Here is a 25309-nt window from a genome sequence, read left to right as displayed (position 1 = left end):
CTTTCAACCTGAGGAATAAATCAATTAACTTACCCTCTAGGAACTGGAGATTCAATTTGGCATTGCTTAAAGACCCTGAGTTTATCAGTTATTTCAAAAGAGAATGGTCTAATTATTTAGAAAACAATGACACACCAGGAGTCTCAGCAGGTATCCTATGGGAAGCAGGGAAGGCAGTGATGAGAGGAAAAATAATTTCTTTTGCATCATATAAAAAAAGAAGGAAAATGCAAATATGTCAGAATTAGAATTAAGAATTAAATCACTAGAGGACATCTACAATACATCACCGGAAGAACAGATGCTTAAGCAAATAAGGAAAGCTAAATTTGAATTAAATGAAATAATCAATAAGAAAACACAGTTTATGGTACAACGGTTACGTTTGGAGCAGTTCGAACATAGCAACAAATCTGGAACATTTTTAGCTAACCAATTAAAAACTAACAAAGAAAAATCAACAATTAATTCAGTAAAAGACTCAGCAGGTAATATCGTACATGAGCCCAATGCAATAAACGACACTTTTAGAAACTTCTATAGAACTCTATATTCATCCGAACTAGATCCACCAGACAGCGACATCCAGAAATTCTTGGACAACATAAACCTTTCAAAATTAAATGAAGAACAAGTCATAGCCTTAGATTCTCCCCTTACAGTGGCAGAGCTACATGAAGCCCTTAAACATATGCCTTGCAATAAAGCTCCCGGACCAGATGGCTTCCCAATAGAATATTATAAAGAATTTTGGACAATTCTGGCACCAACTTTTTTCAAAATGGTCCCACAAATTAAAGAAGAAAACTACTTAACATCAACCATGAACACTGCAAACATTATCGTACTGTTAAAAACTGGCAAAGATCCCACATTACCATCTAGCTATCGCCCCATATCATTGATAAATGTTGACCTTAAAATAATCTGCAAAACCTTAGCAGGAAGGTTAGAGAAAATAACTCCTTTTATAATTCACCCTGACCAAACAGGTTTTATAAAAGGCAGACATTCCTCTACAAATATGCGTAGATTTATTAACTTAATAGATTATTCCAACATTAATAATTTAGAAACAACTATAGTATCTTTGGATGCGGAAAAAGCCTTTGACAGAGTTAATTGGAAATTTCTATTAGCTACTTTAAGTAAATTCGGCTTTGGATCAACTTTTATTAACTGGATTAAGATCTTATATAAATCTCCTAATGCAAGAGTTAGGACAAATGATCAAACCTCTTCTAGCTTCAATTTGCAGAGAGGCACTAGGCAGGGATGCCCTCTTTCCCCATCGCTTTTTGCCATCTTTATAGAACCTTTAGCAATGGCAATCAGACAAAATCAGTATATTAAAGGTGTTTGGTCCTTAAAGAATGAACATAAGATAAGCCTTTATGCTGACGATGTTTTATTATTCCTTCAGAACTCACGTACATCCTTTTCTGAAACAATCTCATTAATCAATAAGTTCTCATCTTTGTCCGATTATTCTATTAACTGGTCAAAGAGCACCGTCCTACCGATCAACTGTAGGTTTCAAGGGCCATCCAGTATAGCATTACAATCAGGCAATATAAGATATCTTGGCATAAACATCTCTTCCAGATTGTCGGATTTATTTCAGTTAAATCACACTCAGCTACTGAAGACCATAGAAGACGATTTGCTCGGTGGAAATCTTTACCCATCTCACTCATGGGTAGAGTTGCCACCATAAAAATTATGATCTTACCTAAAATCAATTACTTGTTTTCTATGGTTCCTACGAAACCTCCTTATACGTGGTTTAGATCACTAGAATCACATATTTCTCAATTTCTCTGGAAGAATAAACCCTCTCGAATCAGCCTGAAAACTCTACAGAAAACTAAAGACAGGGGTGGAATAGACTTCCCTAATGTTCATCATTACTTCTTAGCAAATAAGTTACAGTATATTTCTAAATGGCTCAAACCTAGTGCATCAGATGAAATATGGATGGATATAGAGCAAGCATTATGCGGAAACATGGACATTTCTAATCTATTGTATTTTAGCTCAAATATTAAGTCTCATAAGTGCTTTAAGAGCATTAACATCAGTACTTGTTTGACAGCCTGGTGGGAATTTCTTAAAAAAACAGACTCTTCAATGATCCCATGTAGGCTCACCCCTATATGGAATAATCCTGATATCACACTAAACAAAAATATGATTAATTTTATCCAATGGAAAAACAAAGGAATTAATCATCTAGAGCATTTAATCCATAACTGTAACTTTTTACCATTTCAAATAACCACCTCACAGTATGAGATAAGTAATAACAGATATTTAGAATATCAACAACTCAAATCAGTAATAAGTAAAAAATTCCCTCTTAAGCAAATAAACCTGGAACTCCCACCAAGTGTTATAGAATTCAGGAGCCTTGGCACTCCAAAGCTACTATCGAAAATATATAGAGTCATTTCCAAACTAGATGATACAATCTCGTTACCAATTGCAAAATGGGAGTCAGATCTATCACTGAATCCCACCAATCAGTTTTGGTCAGAAATAATATTAAATAACTTCAATATGACTGATCTTGACTTAAATCTACAATTCATACAATACAAAATCCTCCATAGAACTTATTACACAGGACAAAGGATGTTCAAGACGGGTTTTAATCAATCAAATATTTGCACGCAGTGCACAAGTAATACAGCAGACGATTACATGCATGCCTTGTGGCTTTGTACACCAGTCCAAAGATTCTGGACTAAGGTTTGTGAGGACTTATCAATATGGCTTAAGTGTAATATACCTACTTGCCCAAAACTATGTATATTAGGGGATTTAAATGATATTAATATGGAGATCGACAAAGCACACATGGTCCTCACCACACTATCTGTTGCAAAGAAAACTATCCTTTTGAATTGGAAAACTAAAAATAATCTTAGCATTAACCAGTATAGAAATCTCCTGTCTGATCATATCAGTCTGGAGTCCATGCTTGCTTTTAACAAACTTTGATCGGCTGACTTCGACTCTCTCTGGGCCCCGCTGATTAATTATGTCACTTAGTAGGAGGGAAGGGATATATGTTCTGCCTTAAAAGGAAAAAGTGTTATGTGTATCAATTTGTATATGGTTAATCCGAATATAACATATTGTGTATGTACTTAAAAAAGATATTACAGTTTCTGGAATAAAAACAAAAATAAAAATAATAATAATAATAATAAAGTTGTCCTCCGAAGAGGGGGGGTGGAGGTGGGGAAAAAAAAAAAAAAAAAAGAAGTGGAGGCAACTGAGACTTGTCCTCTGCCACCCCGATTGAGTTGAGTAACTGCGCCAAAAATAGTGTCCCCTTTTAGTCCCCAACCTTCTGTTTAAAGGAATAGTTCACTCAAAAAAGCTCCTCGTAATGCAATGGAATGATGACCAAAATTTTTAAGCTCCAAAAGTACATAAAGGCAGCATAAAAGTATTCCATAATACCCCAGTGGTTTAATCCATGTATTCAGAAGCAATATGATAGGTGTGGGTGAGAAACAGATCAATATTTAAGTCGTTTTTGCTATAAATTCTCCTCCTTGCCCATTATGTGGAGATATGAACAAAGAATGTGATTCGCCAAAAACAAAAGAAGAATGTAGAAGTGATAGTGGAGATTTATAGTAAAAAAGGACCTGATCCAAGACATGGATTTAACCACTGGATTCTTATGGATTACTTTTATGCTACCTTTATGTGCATTTATGAGCTTCAATGTTTTGGTCTCCTGAAATATTCTCCTAAAAATATTATTTTTTCTTCTGCAGAAGAAAGTCATACGCATCTGGGATGGTGTGAGGGTGAGTAAATGATGACAGAATTGTGTTTTTGGGTGAACTATTCCTGATAATTTGAGCCTCTGACAAATGTTAAACAATGACTAATACAAGTACATGGTGTAGCAAAATACATCTGTTAAGTTGCTTGCCTCAAAGGAGTTACACAATCGTGTGTAATCATTTATAGGTTCTGATCAGTTTATCTGATGTTAAACAAGGAAGGAAATTTCAACTTTCATTGTAAATGGTCCAAACCAGATCATTGATTAATTTATTTTCTCAGCACATCATTGGTTCTCAATGAATAACAATTTCAGTGTCAGACAGTTTAATGATTACAGAATGCACTTCAAAAGAATAAGCCCCCCCCCCTTTCATCAAACAATATTTGAATGTCTGAAATTTAACCTGATCTAAAGCTTACAACCAAACATTATTACAAAACATGTGAAACAAAACCTCACCGTTACAGAAGTACAATATTACATTGCAACGACTGAGAAATCATGAACACTAAATTTAGCATTTTTAGTGAAACTCCGTTTTACATCTCTGCATGCTTTTCCTCTTGATCTTGACTGTCAGTCTTAATTTCTTCTGTCAAAGCAGCTTTTCGTCTCCGCTCTGCTTCTGTTATTGTCATTGGGTGTAGTGGGAAAAATCCAGCCAATCCTGGTCAGAACAATAAATGAATCGATTTAAGACAGTGAGATTACACAACCAGTCAAAGGTTTGGATATTATAAAAATGTCCACATTTTAGAATAATAGCTAAATGGATAGTTCACCCACAAATGAAAATTCTCTCATCATTTACTCACCCTCATGCCATAGCACGTGTATGACTTTCTCTTTTCTGCTGAACACAAATGAAGAGTCTTAGAAGAATATCTCATCTCTGTAGGTCCAAACAATGCAAGTAAATGTGGCCAAAACTGTGAAGCAACATAATACACACCAAGGCATCATAAAAGCAACACAAACGACGTGGTTAAATCTAGATTTTCAGAAGCGATATAATAGATGTGGGTGAACAACATAACAATATATACATCCTTTTTTTTTTTTTACTACTAATTCTCCTCCCTGCCCAGTAGGTGGTGATATGCACAAAGAATGTGAATCGCCAAAAACACAGAAGAAGAACATTTTAGTAAAAGTGGACATTTATAGTAAAAAAGGAATCAAATGTTGATCTGTTTCTCACCCAAACCAATCATATTGCTTCTGAGGACATGGAATAAACCACTGGAGTCTTATGGATTACTTTTATGCTGCCTTTATATGATTTTGGATATTCAAAGATCTGGCCACCATTCACTTGCATTGTATGGACCTAGAGAGCTGAGATATTCCTCTAAAAATCTTCATTTGTATTCTGCAGATGAAAGAAAGTCATACACATCTGGGATGGCATGAGGGTAAATGATGAGAATTTTCATTTTTGGGTGAAATATTCCTTTAAGAAATAACACAAATGAAAGTATGGAAATTATGCAATGGCCAAAATAGGTTAAATAAAAACTCTTATTAAAAAATAATATTCTTATAAAGAATAAAACAAATCTTATATTTTAGCTTCTTTCAAATAGTCACCCTTTGCTAAGATTATATCTCTTCACACTCTGATCATTCTCTAAACCAACTTCTTCAGGTGCATCCTGCTTTTTTAAACAGTTCCCATGTATGCTGGGCACTAATTTGCTGAATTCCTTCATTATCCGATCCCATCTATTTCAATACTTTAATATACACTGGCGGCACAATGTACAGATTTTCCTCTTATGGAAAGAAATTGGGTGAGTGTGAGTGTATGCCTGTCTATGTGTGGCCCTGCGATGGACTGGCGACCTGTCCAGGGTGTCCCCCGCCTTTCGCCCACTGTTAGCTGGGATAGGCTCCAGCCCCCCGCGACCCTGTACACAGGATAAGCGGTTGACGATGGATGGATGGATGGATGGATGGATGGATGGATGGAAAGAAATTGGTACTTTTATACACCAAAGTGGCATTCAACTGATCACAATGTATAGTCAGGACATTAATAACAGGAAAAATAACTATTACAATTTGAAAAAAAAAGATTCTGAACTTCTTAAACTCCTTCAAAGAGTTGTCATCAAAAATCCTCCATGTGCAGCAATGACAGCTTTACAGATCCTTTGCATTTTAGCGGTCAGTTTGTCCAGATACTCAGGTGACCTTTCACCCCACACTTCCTGTAGCACTTGCCATAGATGTGGCTGTCTTGTCGGGCACTTCTCACACACCTTACAGTTTAGCTGATCCCACAAAAGCCCAATGTGGTTAAGATCCATAACACTCTTTTCCAATTATCTGTTGTCCAATGTCTGTGTTTCTTTGCCCACTTTAAACTTTTCTTTTCTCTGTTCTGTGTCAAAAGTGGCTTTTTCTTTGCAATTCGTCCCATAAGTGCACCCCTGATTCTTCTCTTTACTGTTGTACATGAAACTGGTGTTGAGCGGGTAGAATTCAATGAAGCTGTCAGCGGAGGACATGTGAGGTGTCTATTTCTCAAACTAGAGACTCTGATGTACTTATCCTCTTGTTTAGTTGTACATCTGACCCTCCACATCTTTCTCTTCTTGTTAGAGCCAGTAGTCCTTTGTCTTTGAAGATTGTAGTGTACATCTTTGTATGAAATCTTCTTCATTCCTCAAAACAATGATTGACTGATGAGTTTCTAGAAAAAGCGGTTTCTTTTTTGCAATTTTTTACCTAATATTGACCTTAAAACATGCCAGTCTATTGCATACTGTGACAACTCAAAAACAATCACAAAGACAATGTTAAGCTTCATTTAATGAACCAAATAGCTTTCAACTGTGTTTGATATAATGGCAAGTGATTTTCTACTACCAAATTAGCAATTTAGCATGATTACTCAAGGATAAGCGTGTTGGAGTGATGGCTGCTGGAAATGGGGCCTGTCTAGATTTGATCAAAAAATTACTTTGACAGGGGCCTGGTTAGCTCAGCAAGTATTGACTACCACCCCTGTAGTCACGAGTTTGAATCCAGGGTGTGCTGAGTGACTCCAGCCAGGTCTCCCAAGCAACCAAATTGGCCTGGTTGCTAGGGAGGTTAGAGTCACATGGGGTAACCTCCTCGTGGTCACAATTAGTGGTTCTCGCTCTCAGTTGGGCGTGTGGAAAGTTGTGCATGGATCACGGAGAGTAGCAAGAGTCTCCACATGCTGTGAGTCTCCATCGTGTCATGCACAGCAAGCCACGTGATAAGATGCACAGATTGACTGTCTCAGAAGCAGAGGCAACTGAGTCTTGTGAGTAACCACGTCACCACAAGAACCTAGTAAGTAGTGGGAATTGGGCATATCAAATTGGGTAGAGAAAAAAAAAATTGACTTTGACCACTTGATAGAATCACAACTCATTGTCCATCTATGCATGAAATCAAATATTGAGTCAGGCATCATCATTTTGAGAATAAAGTGACAAGGAGTACTGTATTGCAATTTTGGACTGATGTTGGGTGTTACTCACCTAGAAGTTTGGCCACAGGTTTAGTGGGATGGGCGCCACAGCCAATCCAGTATTTGATTCTGTCATAATTGAAGGCAACCAGTTTTTCATTGTAGATGTTCGGCAGAGGGTCGTATGATCCCAGCTGCTCGATATATTTACTGTCTCTCGCCCTCTTATTATAGGCGGCCACGATACGGTAGAAGGGTCTGTTAGTGGCGCCCCCTAGTGCCAGTCTGATGACCACATACCCACCGTGGTATTTTTTCAAGAGTAAAGACGCTGTTAAAATCAAATGCACAACAAAAGCAAAGCATAATGTCAGAGATTGAAGCTTAACGTTGGAATGGCAATGCTTAATGTCAGAAACACGAGCCTTAAATCTAAGAAATGAAGCACTAGGAATACTTACACAGGTGAACCATGATTGATCGAAACTATGTACAAAAGGAAAGAACAGATATAGTGAAGAAACAGAAAATATAGTGTTGACCACTATTAATATATAATAGAATGTATGACCATCTTGTTAGACAACAAAGATCAACATATGAACCGGTCATTACGAAAGCACAAAGCAGCGTTATATGTATAAAAATTCGTAACACAGCGCACACATACCTTATTAATCCGCCAACTGCATAGAAAGGTTGATTATATTACTATTATCTGTTTACAGTTTAAAATGTTGGTTGTCGTACACAAAAACACACGTCTAGATAGGCTACGTTAACATCATGACATTCGCAAGGGCGCAGCCATGTTGGTCAAACACAACCAGACGCGTTTTTACTAACCTTACTATGGTGAAGGCATACCTAATGAATATTAAGTAATGTCCCAAGGTGCGTTGCACGACGTACTTAATATTCATGAGCTAAGCCTTCCTCGAACGATACATAACTGCGCCGCTTGTATCAAGTGTTGTAATTTTGGCCACTAGGTGTCGACTTTGGTCTGCAATGGGTTTTGAAGACACGTTTTTAGAAATTATTTTGTGCAAAAGGATATTTTTTTTCCCGTTCTTGCCCAGCTGTTTCTCAAAGAGATTAAGGACTTTTGGTGTGTGACACATTTCAGAAAGGAGTAAGTGGGCAAAAAATTGTGTTCTTTGAAATACCTTAGATTAATATTTAAATACCATAGCATGTTAATATATTAATATAGTAAATAAATTGCCGTAATTAATTTCAATGTGCCATAGTATTAACATTTGATTCCATCTCTGTACCATGGTGCATCTGCAGTGTGGTTTATAATGGTTAAATGTAAGATTTTAACTAATAATAATTATAATAGCCTCAAGTGGCAATTATTGGGGTCCAAGCAGGTTTGGGAACCATAACAGTCAAATTTGAAAGAATAGATACTGTACATGCTGTGCATACAGGTCAATTAGTCCAACTGAGCAATGCCTAGGCAATTAATTGGCCTATATCTTCAAAACACATTGACCAATCAAAATGTTTCGATAACTTTTTTGCCAACATGGTCTAGAGCTGACTTGTGCAACATGTGCTGAAGATCTGATGAACGCCCGAGGAGATCAAAAAAGGTATGTTTTTCAGAAAATGTGAATGACGGAAACAATTTGGTGATGTAAATAAAACGGAGAATGACGCAAGTATTCAGATAAAACAATAATTTTGATTTTAGTCCACAAGGATGCAGAGTTATGAGCACAAATTTAAATTTGTTTATTATAGTGCCTACTTGTGGCCGATTCTTACAAAACAGCCTCGTTTTTGACACTATGTATGAATATCTCCATTTTTGTAATGGTCCGCCATTCATATTTGAGGTTGTTAGCTGCTGAAATTTGATTGGCTGCTGGCAGACGTGTTTCTTTATTTGTCCAGGTGATATGATAGTATATGTTAACATTTGTGAAAAACAAGATGCATACCAATTTTCAACTTCATTGATCATACGGTTGCGGAGTTAGGAAAGTTGTTTTAGTTGTAGGGTCCCTATTGACGAAATTTGACTTTGCATGCTGCCTCAGAATGTCCTATTGACTATGTTTAAGTTTTGTTACATTTGTCCTTGTTGTTTGGTAGATATGTCAATTAGTAAAAAATTGATGACGCCTGACCAATTCATTGGCTTAAATCTTTGCAATGTTTTGATGAATCACATTTTTTGTCGAGAGGGTCCATAGTACAAAATGACACATAAATCGGACATACAATCTAGGAGGAGTTTGAAAAAGTAGTTTTTTCCAAAATTTCAAAATGGCGGAACAATTTCATAGGTGGAAATTAAACTGCCAATAAAATTTTATTTTTTAGAGTTTGACTCAAGGATTCAGCGATAACAATTATTTAGATTCTAGCCCATACGGTTCCAGAATTGAAATAGAAAATGTGAAGGACCTTATTATAGCGTCACCTAGTGTCTGACAAATGTGTTTTTGCTTGCCTGAGTAGTAGGTGCAATTATGAACCATCCCACCAAGTTTGGGGTCTCTGAGGTGTACGGTCACTGACGCCCCGACACTTTAAGGGCAGAAAAATAATAAGAAGAAAACCCTACTAAAACAAAGGGTTCCAGCACTTCGTGCTTGGACCCCTACTAAAGAAAGATTTAGAATAAATAATAGTGAATGAATAGACACTTACCAGTGTTTGCAGAGCAAACCGAATGCATCTTATATGGTGAATCAACAGAGAAAGTTGAGCTGAAGACTCCCATTGATTTCACTTGGGGCTGATACACTTGTGAAGATCTCATGCTCCTCTGGACCATAAGACAAGCTTTTACAGTCATAAACATCTGTGACTGTCCTTTTTGGGTGTGTTCGGATTTCCAGATAACACACCAGAGAAAGAGAATTCTTCACTTAGGGACAAGGTCTGATTTTAAAAAAAAACAAGGTTTTCTCTTTATACCACTTCGGAACGTTTATATTGCATGGAATTTGTACAACCTATGTCAAATCATTTTGAATTTTTAATTAAAGATACATCCTTTCTTTATGATAATCTTCAACCTCAGCAAATAAGAGTAGACAGAAGAGTATTCTAACACAAAACACCTTTTTTTTGTTTCATATTTGTTGAGTTGGACAGAAGAGGCACATTAAGAGGATGTTGATGACACAATGTTGTATGAAGGCCAGCTTTTTAGATGCAATATGTACTTTTGATCAGCATATTAAATCCACTATTTCTGTACCAAATGACCATTTAATATGCAAAGTGATTAATATCTTGATCGAACTATGTGTAGTAGAATGCACACAGCATCACATTTCCAGTTTAATTTATGTTTTCTAGGCAGAATTTCTTCAGAATTACTTCTGACAAATTGTCAATAAATTGAGACGATTTAGTACTGTGGCTACTCTCCCTAGAAGTGGTCGTCCAGACAAGATGACTCACCGGCACACCGCAGAATGCTCAAAGAGGTAATAAAAAACCCTAGAGTGACCGCTAAATTCTTATAATTGGAATTGGTTAACATCTCTGTTCATAATGTCCATGGCAGGACACCACAAAGGAAGCCACTGCTTTAGAACAAATACATTGCTATGTGCCTGAAGTTTGCCAAAGACCACCTTGACACTCCACAACACTACAGGGAAAATGTTTTGTGGACTGATGATGAAACTAAGGTTGAACTATATGAGAAGAACACTCAACACTACTGTATAGTATGGTGTAAAAATGGCATGCATACCAACATGAAAACATCATCCCAGTTGTGAAGTACAGTGGAGGGAGCATCATGTTTTGGTGCTGCTTTGCTGCTTCGGGACCTGGACCGCATGCCATTACCGAGGGGAAAAATTAATTCCCAAGTTTATCAAGATATCCTACATGATAATGTCAGGGTGGCTTTGCACCAGCTGAAGCTCAGTAGAAGTTGGGTGATGCAGCAGGACAGTGACCCTAAAAATCCACCTTTTGGAGAGGCCCAGTATAAGCCCAGACCTTAACCCAATAGAGATGCTGTTGAATGACCTCAAGAAAGCTATTTACACTAGACATCCTAAGAATATGGCTGAGCTGAAGCAGTTCTGTAAGGAAGAATGGTCCAAAATACCTTCTGAATGTTGTGTGGGTCTAATTCACAGCTACCGGAAACACTTGGTTGAGGTTATTTCTGTCAAAGGAGGATTGACCAGATAATAAATCCATTGCTTAACTTACTTTTTCCACAGTGCTGTGAATGCTTAATGGAATGTGTCCAGTATAGACATGAAAGATTATTATTTTTGTGCGTTGTTAGCATAAGCACATTGTGTTTGTCTATACTTGTGTGACTTTGATGAAGATGAGATCACATTTTATGACCAATTAATGCAGAAAACCAGCTTTTTCCAAATGGTTCACATACATATTGCCAATGTAAATAATTTGTATACATTTTCTTGGTTACCTATCTTATTTATAGATCTGGCTGTTTTAAGAGATTTGTGTGTAAATGTGTGTGATTTGTTATCTGGTTGAACACTGCCTCACGTATCAAGGATCAAATGATCTGTTTTATCTGCCATGGGATTGTGGGACGGATTTATCTGAAACTAATGTGGACTGCATGCAAAATGGATAGTGCCACTTTCATCATGGGCAAACAGAGAGTTTCCTTCATTCTGCTGAAAAGTGGGATGTCTTAACTGATTAAAAGATGTAACAGCATGTTTATCACATGTCAGTAGGCCTCATAAAAGTCTCATATGACTGTTGATTTGGAAGCAAAATTATAGCATACTTGTGTTTGCAACCTTTTAAATTTCATAAGCATCACAGCTATGACAGAGAAGAAAACATAGGTTATATTTGTCAGAAAAAGAAAGTGTTTTATTTGGCCAAGTGTGGTCACACGCACAAGGAACTCAATAGTTTGCTAACAGTTACTTACAAGTAATAACATGTACAAAGAGTTGTCAAATAGGCTACTGAATAGTTCAGTTAGGATCAATAAATATAAAGTCATTAGATTTTAGGAAAGTAGAGATGTATTATCGAAAAGTTTGTAAACTAAGCACAGACATTGCCTGACTAAAATGCATTGAGAACAACTAATTTTGAACTTTGCTTCATGTATTCTTTTGCAAAGTTGTTTTAACTTGCATCCGTTGCAAACATTATGAGTAAACAGTTAACTTAATAAACATTGAGCATGATCACGTCCACAATCTTTCACCGATTTTGCCTAATAATCCGATAAACACGTAAAGTCCCTTAAATGCCTTAAACTACTTTGCTTTATTGAGGTAAGATCATTAACGGTGTAAGCATAAACTGATTGGCACATTGTTGATTTTGCCCATTACCCTGATTTCGTGTTGTATTTAAACACCTTTACCAGCTTTCTGACCGGCTGAGCCAATGTGCGCATGAGTTTATATTTTAACATCATAAGCAGAGAATAAATTGATGATTTCAAATCTCGTGAATTATTTCATTGTCAGTTTTTTGTTTTTTAATTATTCACTAATTCTGTCCCTTGTCAGTTTTCTTGAGTTCATGGTTCACACTGAACAATTATATGTATAAAAATTTATGTTTAAAGAATTAAGTTATGTATACATTTTAAAAAACATTCGTACATTTAAACCAAAGGAAATCAAATAAATGAACATACAGTACAGTAACTTAATTTTTTACTCAAAAAAGATTTCAATTTCAATTTCATAACAAATTTCTATAAAATTGAAGAGTAATCTTTAAAAACGTTAAAAAAAAGGTTCACTAATTTAATTTAGTCAAAGACCACACAATTACATTTAAAATTAGTTATAAAATTGAAATTATTAAATCTTAAAAAAAATTATATTTTCTTGTTATGATTGTTGGCCATAATGAATCTAAGATATCTTACAATAAAAGTAAAGAAATTAGTTTTTTGTACATGCTTTTTTTTTTTTGGACATCTCAATCAGCCGAACAAGCCGGTTCACTCAATTTAATCAGACTTTATTATGAATGTGTTTGATTCTCCTCCTTGCATAGTGTGCTTTTAAACAAGGGTTCACACATACAAACACGTGGTGAAAATATCCCCATTGTTCAAAGTTGCCTTATATTGTTCCTGAAAGGCTAAGTAGTAGAAAAATTTGGGGCACCTTTCTCACATCACGTGAAATTATTCCAATTTTGCATTCCGGAATATAATTTTTGTGTAAGCTGCTTAAACAGTACATTTATTGAGTCATTTGCAGTTTGAACAAAAAATGATCGACAGATGTAGATATTTGGCTATACACAATTTCGTGTTAAATGCCAATACCTCTTACCAGTTAATCCAATGTGTGTAAGTGTTGTGCACATGAATATTCTCTATAATCTTGATGTCAAATGTGGAAAGGCCCCGGCATACTCACGGTGAAGTGCTTCTTCGTTCTTTGCTCAGAGCCAAAAAAACGCTTACAACAGCAGGGCAATGACATACTGTTTGCAAATATCCAGACACCAACCACACTGCTTAGAGGTACATTTGCATATAAGGATGCCAAAGACTACATGTGAAACATCAACTAGTGTGTTATCAATGACTTCGTGCCTCAATCTATCAGCAGAATTCACAAAAAAATCAGTAAAAGAAGATATTTTATGTTCTCGATGTTGATTTAAAGTAATGTATACAAAGTAAATAATGTGTAATTTGTAATGTTTATATTTTGCATTCATGGTGCTAATATGCTTACACACTATAGGTGGCCATAATATGCGCTGATTACACACTATTATTATAATTTATGGTGACACTGATACTACTGCAAAGATTAGTGCATAAAAGAGTGTTAATGGGTAGCATGAATACAAAAGAATGATGATAGAAATGTCTTTTGAACATATGTTTGAATGGGCACTTAAGACGTTTTGAGTATATTTGACTCCTTTTGAAGAGTAATTAAACCAAAAAAATGCATGACTTGTTCTTGGAAAATGTCTCTACAAAAATGATTGTACAGATGTAGATAAGTTTGCACCAGTTCACTAATAACTCTACACACCGTTGTTGACTGACCTTAACTGACTGGATGGGAATTAGCTGTCGGACTCAAAGTAGGTGGTGCTCCAGGTCACACCTACCTATGACATGGACCAATGGCAGTAAGCAGGTGTTTAGCTGCAGGTAACGTTCGCCCTGGCAAGCTGTTTTAAACCACCAAAACAAACTCAAAAACTTTTCGGACAGATTTTGTTCTAAATGATTTTACACCTGTTCGTTCTTCGATTTCATTGGAAGTGTGTAGAGGCCTTAATCCGATGAATTACATGTGGGATTCTTTCTTTGTACACTAAAGAGACCTTTCTACTGAATCTGAAAAACACCAAAAGAAAGATGCCCAGGGTCCCTGCTCATCTGTGTGAACGTGCCTTATGCATGCTGCATGGAGGCATGAGGACTGCAGATGTGGCCAGGGAAATAAACTGCAATGTCCGTACTGTGAGACGCCTAAGATAGCGCTACAGGGAGTCAAGAAGGACAGCTGATCTTCCTCGAAGTGGCAGGCCATGGGTAACAACACCTGCACTGGATCGGTACATCCAAATATCACACCTGCGGGACATGTACAGGATGACAACAACAACTGCCCGAGTCACACCAGGAATCCACAATCCCTCCATCAGTGCTTAGACTGTCCAAAATAGGCTGAGAGAGGCTGGACTGAGGGATTGTATACCTGTTGCAGGTCTTTACCAGACATCACCGGCAACAACGTCGCCTTTGGGCACAAACCCACCTTTGCTGGACCAGACAGGACTGGCAAAATGTGCTCTTCACTGGCGAGTCATAGTTTTGTCACACCAGGGGTAATTGTCAGACTTGTGTTTATCATCGAAGCAGTGAGTGTTACACCGAGGCCTGTACTCTGGAGCGGGATCTATTTGGAGGTGGAGCATCCATCATGGTCTGGGGCGGTGTGTCACAGCATCATCGACTGACCTTGTTGTCATTGCAGGCAATCTCAATGTTGTGCGTAACAGGGAAGACCTCCTCCTCCCTCATGTGGTACCCTTCCTGCAGGCTCATCCTGACATGATCCTCCAGCATGACAATGCCACCAGCCATACTGCTCGTTCTGTGTGTGATTTCCTGCGAGACTGGAATGCCAGTGTTCTGCCATGGCCAGCGAAGAGCCCGGATCTCAATCTCATTGAGCATGTCTGGTACCTGTTAGATTGGTGGGTTCCCCCAGAAATGTCCGGGAACTTGCAAGTACTTTGGTGGAAGAGTGGGGTAACATCTCACAGCAATAACTGGTGAATCTGGTGCAGTCCATGAGGAGGAGATGCACTGCAGTACTTAATGCAGCTGGTGACCACACCAGATACTGACTGTTACTTTTGATTTTGACACCCAACTCCCCCTTGTTCAGGGACACATTATTCAATTTCTGTTAGTCACATGTCTGTGAAATTGTTCAGTTTATGTCTTAGTTGTTGAATCCTTTTATGTTCATACAAATATTTACACATGTTGAGTTGAAACTAAAAGCGGTTAAAAGTGAGAGGACATTTCTGTTTTATACTGAGTTATATGTGTCGATATGTCCTGGAGGAGAATATAAACAATTCATTCTCATTCACTTTATAAGGCTTTATGGATGTAAAAGCCCTTTTTTTAGTTGGGCAGATTAGATGAGCTCTCCACTCCTCTTCATAATGTGCCTTTAGCTGAGAGGGCGGTCAGGCCAGACAGTGGCAGCATAGGATAGTCACACTTCATTAAAGACAAGAACTATCATCCCTATGTTTAAGAAGGATACTTATCTCACTGTGACCTCCCTGCTGGGTCATGACCTGATCACATCATGGAGTGTCCAGGCGCTGTTTGAGCAAGTAAGTTCAAGAGGTCAGATTTCTGTTTGCAGGACGCAAGAGGATACGGTCCAAGCTTGTTTGATCATCTTCAGTCGCATGACAGTTTTTCCGTGAGATGACACCAAGACTCGTATTCGTATTCTTTAAAAACTCACATAAATCTAGTGAATGGCTCTTGAGATTGGAGTACATCTGAGACATAAGAAATTACATACTAACGACCATGCTAAAAAGCTGAAAACTAAATCAGTATGTAATTACAATAGGCTGTATGTTTTATATACATATCCATATACAGTATATGTTATGTCTATATAGCTGTTCCCATGTATTAAAACCTAAATCGATACATTTTTAAGAAAACTGCCATTTCATTGCACCACAACAATGCCAAATGGGGTAATCAGGATCCCAGCAGGATCTTAATTTGGGTCAATTGATATCAGTTTAATTTTCAAGCTGTTCTGGCCAGAGTAATGAATTCTTTACTGATAAATCGTGTGCTCCATATAATAAAGGTTTGTGTTATCACCATTTTTCATTGAAAAATAAAAACCTTGACAATAAGAAACAAAATGTTGTAGAACTATCAAGTTAATCAAATTATGCTAGATTGAAGTGACAACTGTGAATTCTGGATGCTTTTCAAGTGTCACAATGGGAACATGTACCTGGGTTCTCTCAGGTCGCTTTAGTCGATATTAATATTATTTTAATAAACTCAGCTTATTAAACTCACACATTATTCAGAATTAGGGATTCAAATAGGTTCAAGTAACGAAAACCGAAAACGAATAACATTTTTAGCAGCGCGTAACCGAAAACCAGAACAAAGTAATTTTCAGTTGATTGAAAACTTTATTTTTAAATGATGGTTACTGGTTATAACTGGTTAATATTGTTCTGATTATTTTTTCATTAAACCAAATGTTATGTTGCCCGAAAATGTTTTAAATGTGCTTTAATCACATTTCTTTGCCCATTGTGGATGTCGCATTCTGTGAACGAAGACCTATTTAACAACTATATATAATTACTACATATACCATACATGCACGATTAATATAGATACAAGGAAAAATATCAAGATAAAAATAAAATTTCTCAGTTGTTTCCAACTCTTCACTGAATTATTGTACTATCAGGAAGACTCGCAGACAGTGAAATTTAAGATGACATTTATTTGATGAATATAAAACAGAAAAGAAATGTTTCTCTTTGGCGTAGGCCCTGTCTGGTGGTCCGAAGATGTTGTACTCGGAACCGTCATATCCTGCCAGAGATAGGAGGCAGGGGCAAGGAACCTACCCCTGTGCAGGACGGGATTCAACTGGTGGTGGTGGGGTGGTGGAGGTTGCCGTGTTAGCACACTGAAACAGCACTGTGATAGATTGTGAGCAGACTTATATAGCAATGGCTTACATGTGATTGGCTAGGAATTACCCAGCTGATGGTGCGATGATGTACAGCTGCTAGTCTTCCCGCTAGAACTACGCTGCGTTTACATTTAGATATGATGCATTAAAACAGATTTGATGTTGCTGAGTATTGACTGAGAAGCAGATCTGTCAATAAAATTATACCAGAGACTATTTAGCAGAGATGGGCCACTTCTATTTAAATTAATGGGAGAAATTGGAACACCCAACCAAAAAACTCATGACCTCAATGGTCAACGGATGTAGAAAGGAAGCCCCATCTTACAGGTAAAAGAGCCAATCATCTTTTAGATACAGACTTCACCTGTCAATCAAATCGCAAGCGCATTAGCTACCCAAGCTGGGAAAATGTTGTTTTTTAGTGTAATATGAGGTAAAGAAACACAATTTATGGTACAAGTATTGTCAGATTTGATTGCTGATTTGAAATAAGTTCTTTGATCATAATCTTGACCAACCGTATTTGTAATTTTGCTCTTTCTCCATTCAAGTTGAGAGGATCTGCACTGTCATTAATGGAAATAGCCTCCAGAGTGTTCCAAAGATGGCCGACAGTGGACTGACTTGCTAGAACGACTTTGATTATACTTAACTGTTAATTAACTACTTGTTATGATTTCTTTGCGGATAAATCCACCACATAGGAAAACAATTAATTGCTTATATTCACTTATTTTGGTGAGGCAAGTGGCTTATTTTGGGCTTGTTTTTCCAGACCATGTTGTTTCTCTTGTGAGATCTTGCAATACTGCAATTGGTATTTCACCCACCCCTTGGTGCAGAGTACTGTCATTTTAAAAAGAACGTTATTAACCGTTCTTTTATTTTGTTCTAACCTTTTGGAAAGGAAGCTGTGAAACTTCTGAACCGGAACGGAAAATACAGTTTTTTTCTCCAAACGAACCGGAATTAAAAACATTGAAAAAGCTTGACAAAAATGGCTTTTCCGTTGGGCACTCCTATAGATGTATTTAGGTGTCATTGCAGATGTTAGGCTATATGTTCATTTGGTAATGAGGGCTGACACAGTTTAATGCATTACATGCTCTTCTCCAGATTTATTTAAAGATTATTTTTATTACAAATGTATTACAAATGATCCGGCAACAACATGTTTTACTTTTCTTTTTTTCTTCTTTTTTTTTTTTTTTTTAGAAAATCCCACTTAAAAGTCCTAAAACACACATTAATTCCATAGGCTCTCATTGGAAAATAGCAAACACTTGTCAGGGTAATGGCGGCAGGGCAGCAGTTGCTAGGACAGGATTGCTAAAACAGGATTGGTCAGAATCGCCTTTAAGGCGAGGCTTAGCGAAAGGTGAATTGATGCAAAAATGTCCGATGGGTGATGCCGCTTGTCAGTTATTCAGCTGAACAGGGTTGATTTCAGGGTGTATGAACTTTCGGAAGTAATGTGTTGATTTCATGTGTGATCATGTTTACTTTTCCAAGCAAAAAGAACAGACCATAAAATGGGTGAAAATAATCCCATAGCCATAAATTGAAGAAGGGACCAAAGCCATATCTAGGAAACCTGGGCTCTATTGATTTGGGCAGGTCTGCGCCCTATAATCACCCACAACACCCTGTCATCATGGCAGTGAGATTTAAATGGGTGAGCACCTCTGATGCATTCTTCCGAAAATTGTAAAATCTTTGGATTTTATTTTTTTTACTTTATAGATCTATATTTATAGTTTTTAGGGCTTATATTTTAATTGTATTAAAAACCTCAGTCCAAGCTGTGGTCTAGTGGTTTGCGCACATGCTCTGACTAAGTGAGCCATGTTCCTCGTGCAGGTGGCTTGATTTCAACTCCAGTTTGTGACATATCCCCTCTATCCCTTCATTATTTCTTGTCCTCTATTCTTGAGTGGTGGTAAACAGTGCTAAATAAAATGATAATGCAATACTTCAGAATTGATTTAACATTGCTACTCTCTCTAATTCACAGTAAAGATGTAAAGGTCCAGTGGAGTGAGCTGTGTTTAAACGGTGGCCAAAAACACCACAGATTCTTGATATAGAATGAAGATATCTTGCTCCTGTGAGACTCCAATTTTACCTTGTGATCTATGTGTGTGTCATATGTCTCATAGAGAGAGAAACTGTGAAGTTAAACAAGCAGCAGCCCTGTCCTCACACTTAACACTTTTGCTCTCTTTGTCTGATAAAATAATTCTGCTTTGGAAGCAGTAACACATTGTGATAATTCTCAGCAGATGTGAGCATGCCTTAGCAAGTTAACAAGAGTCTGAAGGGAGTGTGGACAGTGTGAAGCAAGAACGGAAGAGGTCTGCGGTTGTGTTCTGGGTTCCCCAGCGCATCTCAAACCTGGCAGCAAAAATCTGGAGCCCATCCAGTGTCTATATACACAAAACAGACTCAGCAGGGATTGTGCAACTAACAAAACCTAGAGATTGCTATAGTTGGGCGAATTGATACAAATGTCGTCATGTGATGAACTAGTATAAGATTAACAATGATTGCAATACCTTTTTAGAGAGATTGGGCCCCTTTCTTCCTTTTGCTATGAAGAATGAGACATGACAGGCAAACTTGGTCAATGAACTTGAAGTGAACTTGAGTATCAGTTTTAGGTGTTTTTCTAATTTGTATATTGTCTATATTGTGCTTTCTTTTCTTTATCCTCATATAAATCAATAAAATGCAACAGTAACAAAGATTCATGGGGTTGTTGCTGTATTTTTGTTGAAAATGGTCACTATATACATTCTGCACAATTAATACAATCTGTTCTATGATTTCTGGACTCAAAGATAAAGACACAAATGATCAGAAAGAAGGGTAGCATTCACTTGCTCTTTAAGAAAAGTGTGAATTCAACTAGATGAGCAAGTATCACACATGACCAAGAAGTGCATTACAGGCAGGATGTTAAAAATCAATTTACCAATTCTTTCGTGACATAGTTAACCTACAACGCCTGCTAGTGGACACATACATTAATTTACGCATCACGGAGTGAATCCTTTCTGAAGCGAAGCTCATTGTCAAATGCAGCGAGAAGAACACATTGTGGATGCGTGTTTACTGCTAAACCTCAGCAGCCTACTACCGTTTAGTTTTCTTTAATTGTTTTTCCACAGTTGTTTTAAAGCTTTATTGCATTATGTTTATGCTATACACTCGATTTTAATGGATTATGACGCTGAATAGTAGAAATATATGTGTGTGTGTGTGTGTGTGTGTGTGTGTGTGTGTGTGTGTGTGTGTGTGTATGTATATATATATATATATATATATATATATATATATATATATATATATATATATATATATATTATTATTTTTTACATATTTCCTTTTCCTGCATTATCCTTATAGATTCTGTGTCTTATTTTCATTTTAAAAGCTTTGGACTGATATAGTTTACACGCACTATAGGCTTCGTCATCCAAATCCTTTTCTTTCTTTCTTTTTTCTAGCTATTTAAAAAAAAAAAAAAAAAAAAAAAAAACTTCTTACATGCAAACGAACAATTTTTGAAGAATTTCAAGGACAGTAGTTAGATCATTTTTTTTAAATACAAAGCAGATGCAGAGACATATTCTCTAAATAATCAAGGGAAGGGTTACCTATAAATTATCCACGCTCAAGTCGACCGGATATTAACTTTAAAGTTTCATGTTTTCATAATATTATCCATGTCATCACTTTTGAGTGTCAATAGAAAGAAATCTGAGAAGTTTCAACATCATATGATTGCATTTGCCTTTTCTAGTTGCCTGGCAGGATATCTTTAGGTTGTTAACAACGTATGACATATTTATAATGTGAATCAATTATCACTACAATACAACAATTATCAAAACCGATACATTATAGGATATAGAAGTACTATGTCATCACCATTTAATAATCGTTCTCCATCTTTCGACTTTTATAAGAAAAAACAATCTTAAATTAGGATAGGAATAGGGAGTGTTCCGTTTTGTAATAACCCGGTGAAAAACTGTGTTATTTTTTCAACCCAATCGATAGGTTGGCCCCTTTTGGTCAATGTATTGGATTATTTTCTCTCTTTTTGGTAGTTTTTGTGTAACCCAGCCGCTGGGTTAGTGGCTGGGTCATTATCACTGACAGTTGGAACTATAGGCCTACACCCCTCTGGCTGCGTCAGAACAGCCCAGCTGATGAGTTACCTGACGAGTGCTTTTTGGATCGTCTTCAGGAGTGAATGGTTCCCAGCGTGGACAAATTGGATGATTTATTCGGTGAAATAAGATTTGTGTCAGTGTTTTTATCTATAATATCATTACTGTACACCAGCAAATGCAAAGATGCCGTTCCATAATCAGAACTGGACAGCTCATATGACATCAGCTGTTATTAGATGTCATGCTGGTGTCGTGAGCTTTGGCTTTGCCAGACTGTAATGCCCACTGGACGCTGAACAGGTTTATTTACTTTTTCTGATTTTTTTTCTTTTCTTTTTAATAAAGCAAACGTCTCCTTTCGGCGACATTTGCCGTTTTGAATACAAAATACATCACCTACATGATTAATTTAGTTCATATCATGTATCACCCTGTCTACACCGGACGCGAGCCGTGCGTCGCTGATGCAAAGGCCGTTTCACAACACTCGCGTCACGGGCTTCAGGGCTTCAACACACCGCTCTACACAAGCGAGATGCGGAGCTTTGTCCAACACATGAAAAGCGTTGGTGTGCACGGCACACATTGAAAACGTATTTGAGTATTTTAGAGTAAAAAAACGTCAGGGACAAAAATAAGGTAGGACTAATGAATAAATCAATTATGAGCCATCGAATATCAGAATCAAAGTCTGAGTTTGTCTTTGTGCTTTAAAAACATCACCAGTATGGCAAACACTTCACAAACTGGTGCAAACTTCGACCTGTTATTGCACAGAAACTTTACTAGTATTCTGATGAATGTTAGATTGCTGATATTATGGGTTGATATATTTCTTCTTCCTTGTTGCTTTTCTTTCTTATTGTCTTTTTGTAGGTTGGAACAAATTTGGTGGAGTACCTCCAGCAGGCTGAGATGTCAAGGCCTTATTCCCCTAAATCCTACACTTGGCAAAACAGGCCTGCACATAGAAAATATGAATTCTTATTTTAATGTAATTAATTTTATGGATTTTATTAATTCCTTACATAAATAGTATTCAAGTAATAGACATGTAAAGGGACCGTTCACCCAAAAATGGAAATACTCATTATTTACTCACCCTCAAACCATCCAGAAGTGAATGACTTTCTTTCTTCTGCAGAACAGAAATAAAGATTTTTAGTAGAATATCTCAGCACTATTGGTTCAGTGCAACTGAATGGTGATCAAAGCAGTACATCAATGCAGAACAAAAGTTATCCATATGGTTCCAGTGGTTAAATGACTGTGAGAGTGAGAAAAAGTGAGAAACACATCATTATTTAAGCCCACCCCCCCACCACCCCCCTTATAAATCTTCACTTTCACATCAAAAAGTCACACGTGGTACCTATTTAGTTTTTCTTTCAGATGTGAAAGTGGAGATTTAGAGTAAGAAAGGACTTACATTTTGATTCTCACTCACATCTATCATATCACTTCTGAAGACATGGATTAATCCACTAAAGTCTTATGAATTACTTTCATGCTTCCCTTATTTACTTTTTAGAGCTTCAATGTTCTTGCCGCAATTCACTTAATTGACCAACAGAGCTGAGATTTTCTGAACAAAAACTATTTTGGAAGCAGAAGAAAGGCATACACATCAGGGATGAAGGAGAGTAAATTATCAAATATAATGTGTGTTTAAAATGTTTAATGCCTAATGTATTGAACATCAATTATAAAAGATACTTTATTGTTCTACGTGCTGTTTATTAAAACATTTGTTTTGCGGCTGGGCTAAAAACAACCCAATTTAGGTCATTTTTAACCCAGCATTTTTTTAGAGTGAAGTTACCTTCCTCTTATCATATCTGGGTTTATGTTAACTGATAATCATGGATATGCTGCACCATTTCAATAGTGCGCATCTCTGCGTCTCTTACTCGAATTCAGCTCACCAAACCGGGCCAGTGAGGGTCAGAGCTCAGCTGTCGGGCACCAGGTCTTTTCCTACCGGCGCATCTGCATGTGAAATCGCCATTTCACCCCGCCACACTCCCTAATTGTTGTAAAAATTATTTGTGAAATTGCTTTCCACCAGGAGTGTTCGCCACGGCAATTTCCACACAATCTCTGTGCGCGGTGGTCCCACAGAGCTGAACACACGCACCACAGCCATCCAACCTAAACAATCTGGAGTACTTTTACTCCAGTGCTGTAATAACCCAAGGATCTTACAGAAAAAATGGTGAAACGACTCGTAAAAAATAAAAGGTTTAACCATAAACAAAAAGAGGTTAACTGGTGCCACTGGAGAACATTTTAAGTTATACAAATAAGTTGTTTGTATTATTAGAAAGCCATTTAAAGAACTCAGAAACTTATGTAACATCAAGAGCATCCTCTAAAAGTGAAGGGGAAAAAACGTTTTTTTTTTTTGTTTGTTTTTTTTTGTTTTGTGGAACAGAAAACCTTTTCTCAACCTAATTGCAAGGAGCCCATAAAAATTACTGTTATTACTATACAATTACTGTTATTAATATAAAGTAACTACTATTACTATTCTATCATTTAGGTGCATGATGCTGATTGAAAAGTAATTAGCCTATTATCATAATCATAATTTCAGTTTTGTAGCCTACATCATCCTATGGTGCGTGCGTTCAAAGTTTATTTATTTATTTAAAAAAATGTAAACACTCGTTATAAATGTACTTTACATAACAATTGGATTTTTTATATATATATATATATATATATATATATATATATATATATATATATATATATATATATATATATATATATATATATATTATTTATTTATTTATTTATTTATTTATTTATTTATTTATTATTATTATTATTATTTTATTATCCTACTCCTAATCAAAGACATGCTAATTTAATTTTAAACTTTAAATTTCTAATTCGTCATCTGGGTTAAAAATCGAACCACTTTCTCTTATCTAATGATGATGATTATAATCAAAAGCACACATCATGAATCGATTGATAAGAATAGTAAATTATGGGATCGAGGCCAAGGTCAAGTTGAAACACGATGGATTTATGGATTTATTGCACGACATGAGTATGGTAACACGAGGTTTGCCATGCTAAATCTACAGCTTTAACGAGTGTCGCATATTTATTTATTTTGTATTTCAGTACAAGATAGTAATAATAAATATTTATTATAAATAGGATATAAATAATAATAATAATGATAAAGATTCCAAATGTTTTATGCTGGCTTTGTTTTCTGTTTATGAGAGAGAGAGAGCGAGAGAGAGAGAGAGAGAGAGAGAGAGAGAGAGAGAGAGATAAAGCCAGTTGGTTGTAGTCCAGAGTGTGTGTGAGAGAGAGAGAGAGAGAGAGAGAGAGAGTCCAAAGCACTGTTTGTCTGACGTTTTAGTTCAAATGAGAGATGAATGAAAACGGCTTGTAACGTTTCCTGTGTTGACTTAGAGAGAAAGTGGGAGGGCGGTGTGTGTTTTCTGCAAGGTTCCTCCCGATTGGATGCCAGGTCTTGGGCTTTACCCTTTCTCTTCATAATGAACAAAAGAGTGCAGGAGAGCCTATCGCCACGCTCGATTCCTCCTCCCACATGTGCGCCAAAGTTGTCCACTTAAACTACTCCCAGGCAGCAAGCAGAAGCTGTAATCAAAACTAACAGAACCTCTCACTGATT

General features: G+C 36.7%; 1 protein-coding gene across 1 annotated transcript; it reads right to left on the bottom strand.

Annotated features, from left to right (window-relative positions):
- Window positions 1-2649: 2649 nt before the first annotated feature.
- On the bottom strand, window positions 2650-8134 carry LOC127632722 (28S ribosomal protein S16, mitochondrial-like). The gene is made up of 4 exons (XM_052111460.1): window positions 7930-8134; window positions 7721-7745; window positions 7330-7590; window positions 2650-4478 (listed from the first exon to the last, which is right to left on the bottom strand). The coding sequence occupies exons 2-4, from the start codon at window positions 7731-7733 to the stop codon at window positions 4351-4353; spliced, it is 402 nt and encodes a 133-aa protein (XP_051967420.1). The 5' UTR covers window positions 7734-7745; window positions 7930-8134; the 3' UTR covers window positions 2650-4350.
- Window positions 8135-25309: the final 17175 nt, after the last annotated feature.

This window comes from Xyrauchen texanus, chromosome 39 (genome assembly GCF_025860055.1).
Source record: "Xyrauchen texanus isolate HMW12.3.18 chromosome 39, RBS_HiC_50CHRs, whole genome shotgun sequence".
In the NCBI taxonomy this organism is placed as follows: Eukaryota; Metazoa; Chordata; class Actinopteri; order Cypriniformes; family Catostomidae; genus Xyrauchen; species Xyrauchen texanus.
The sequence above is the reverse complement of the archived record's forward strand: the minus strand, read 5'-3'. Positions and strand labels throughout refer to the sequence as shown.

Coding starts and splice junctions, on each gene's coding strand:
- LOC127632722 (XM_052111460.1), bottom strand. Junction 4,479..7,329: donor ACCTGTGGCCAAACTTCTAG/GTGAGTAACACC, acceptor TGTTCTGACCAG/GATTGGCTGGATTTTTCCCA.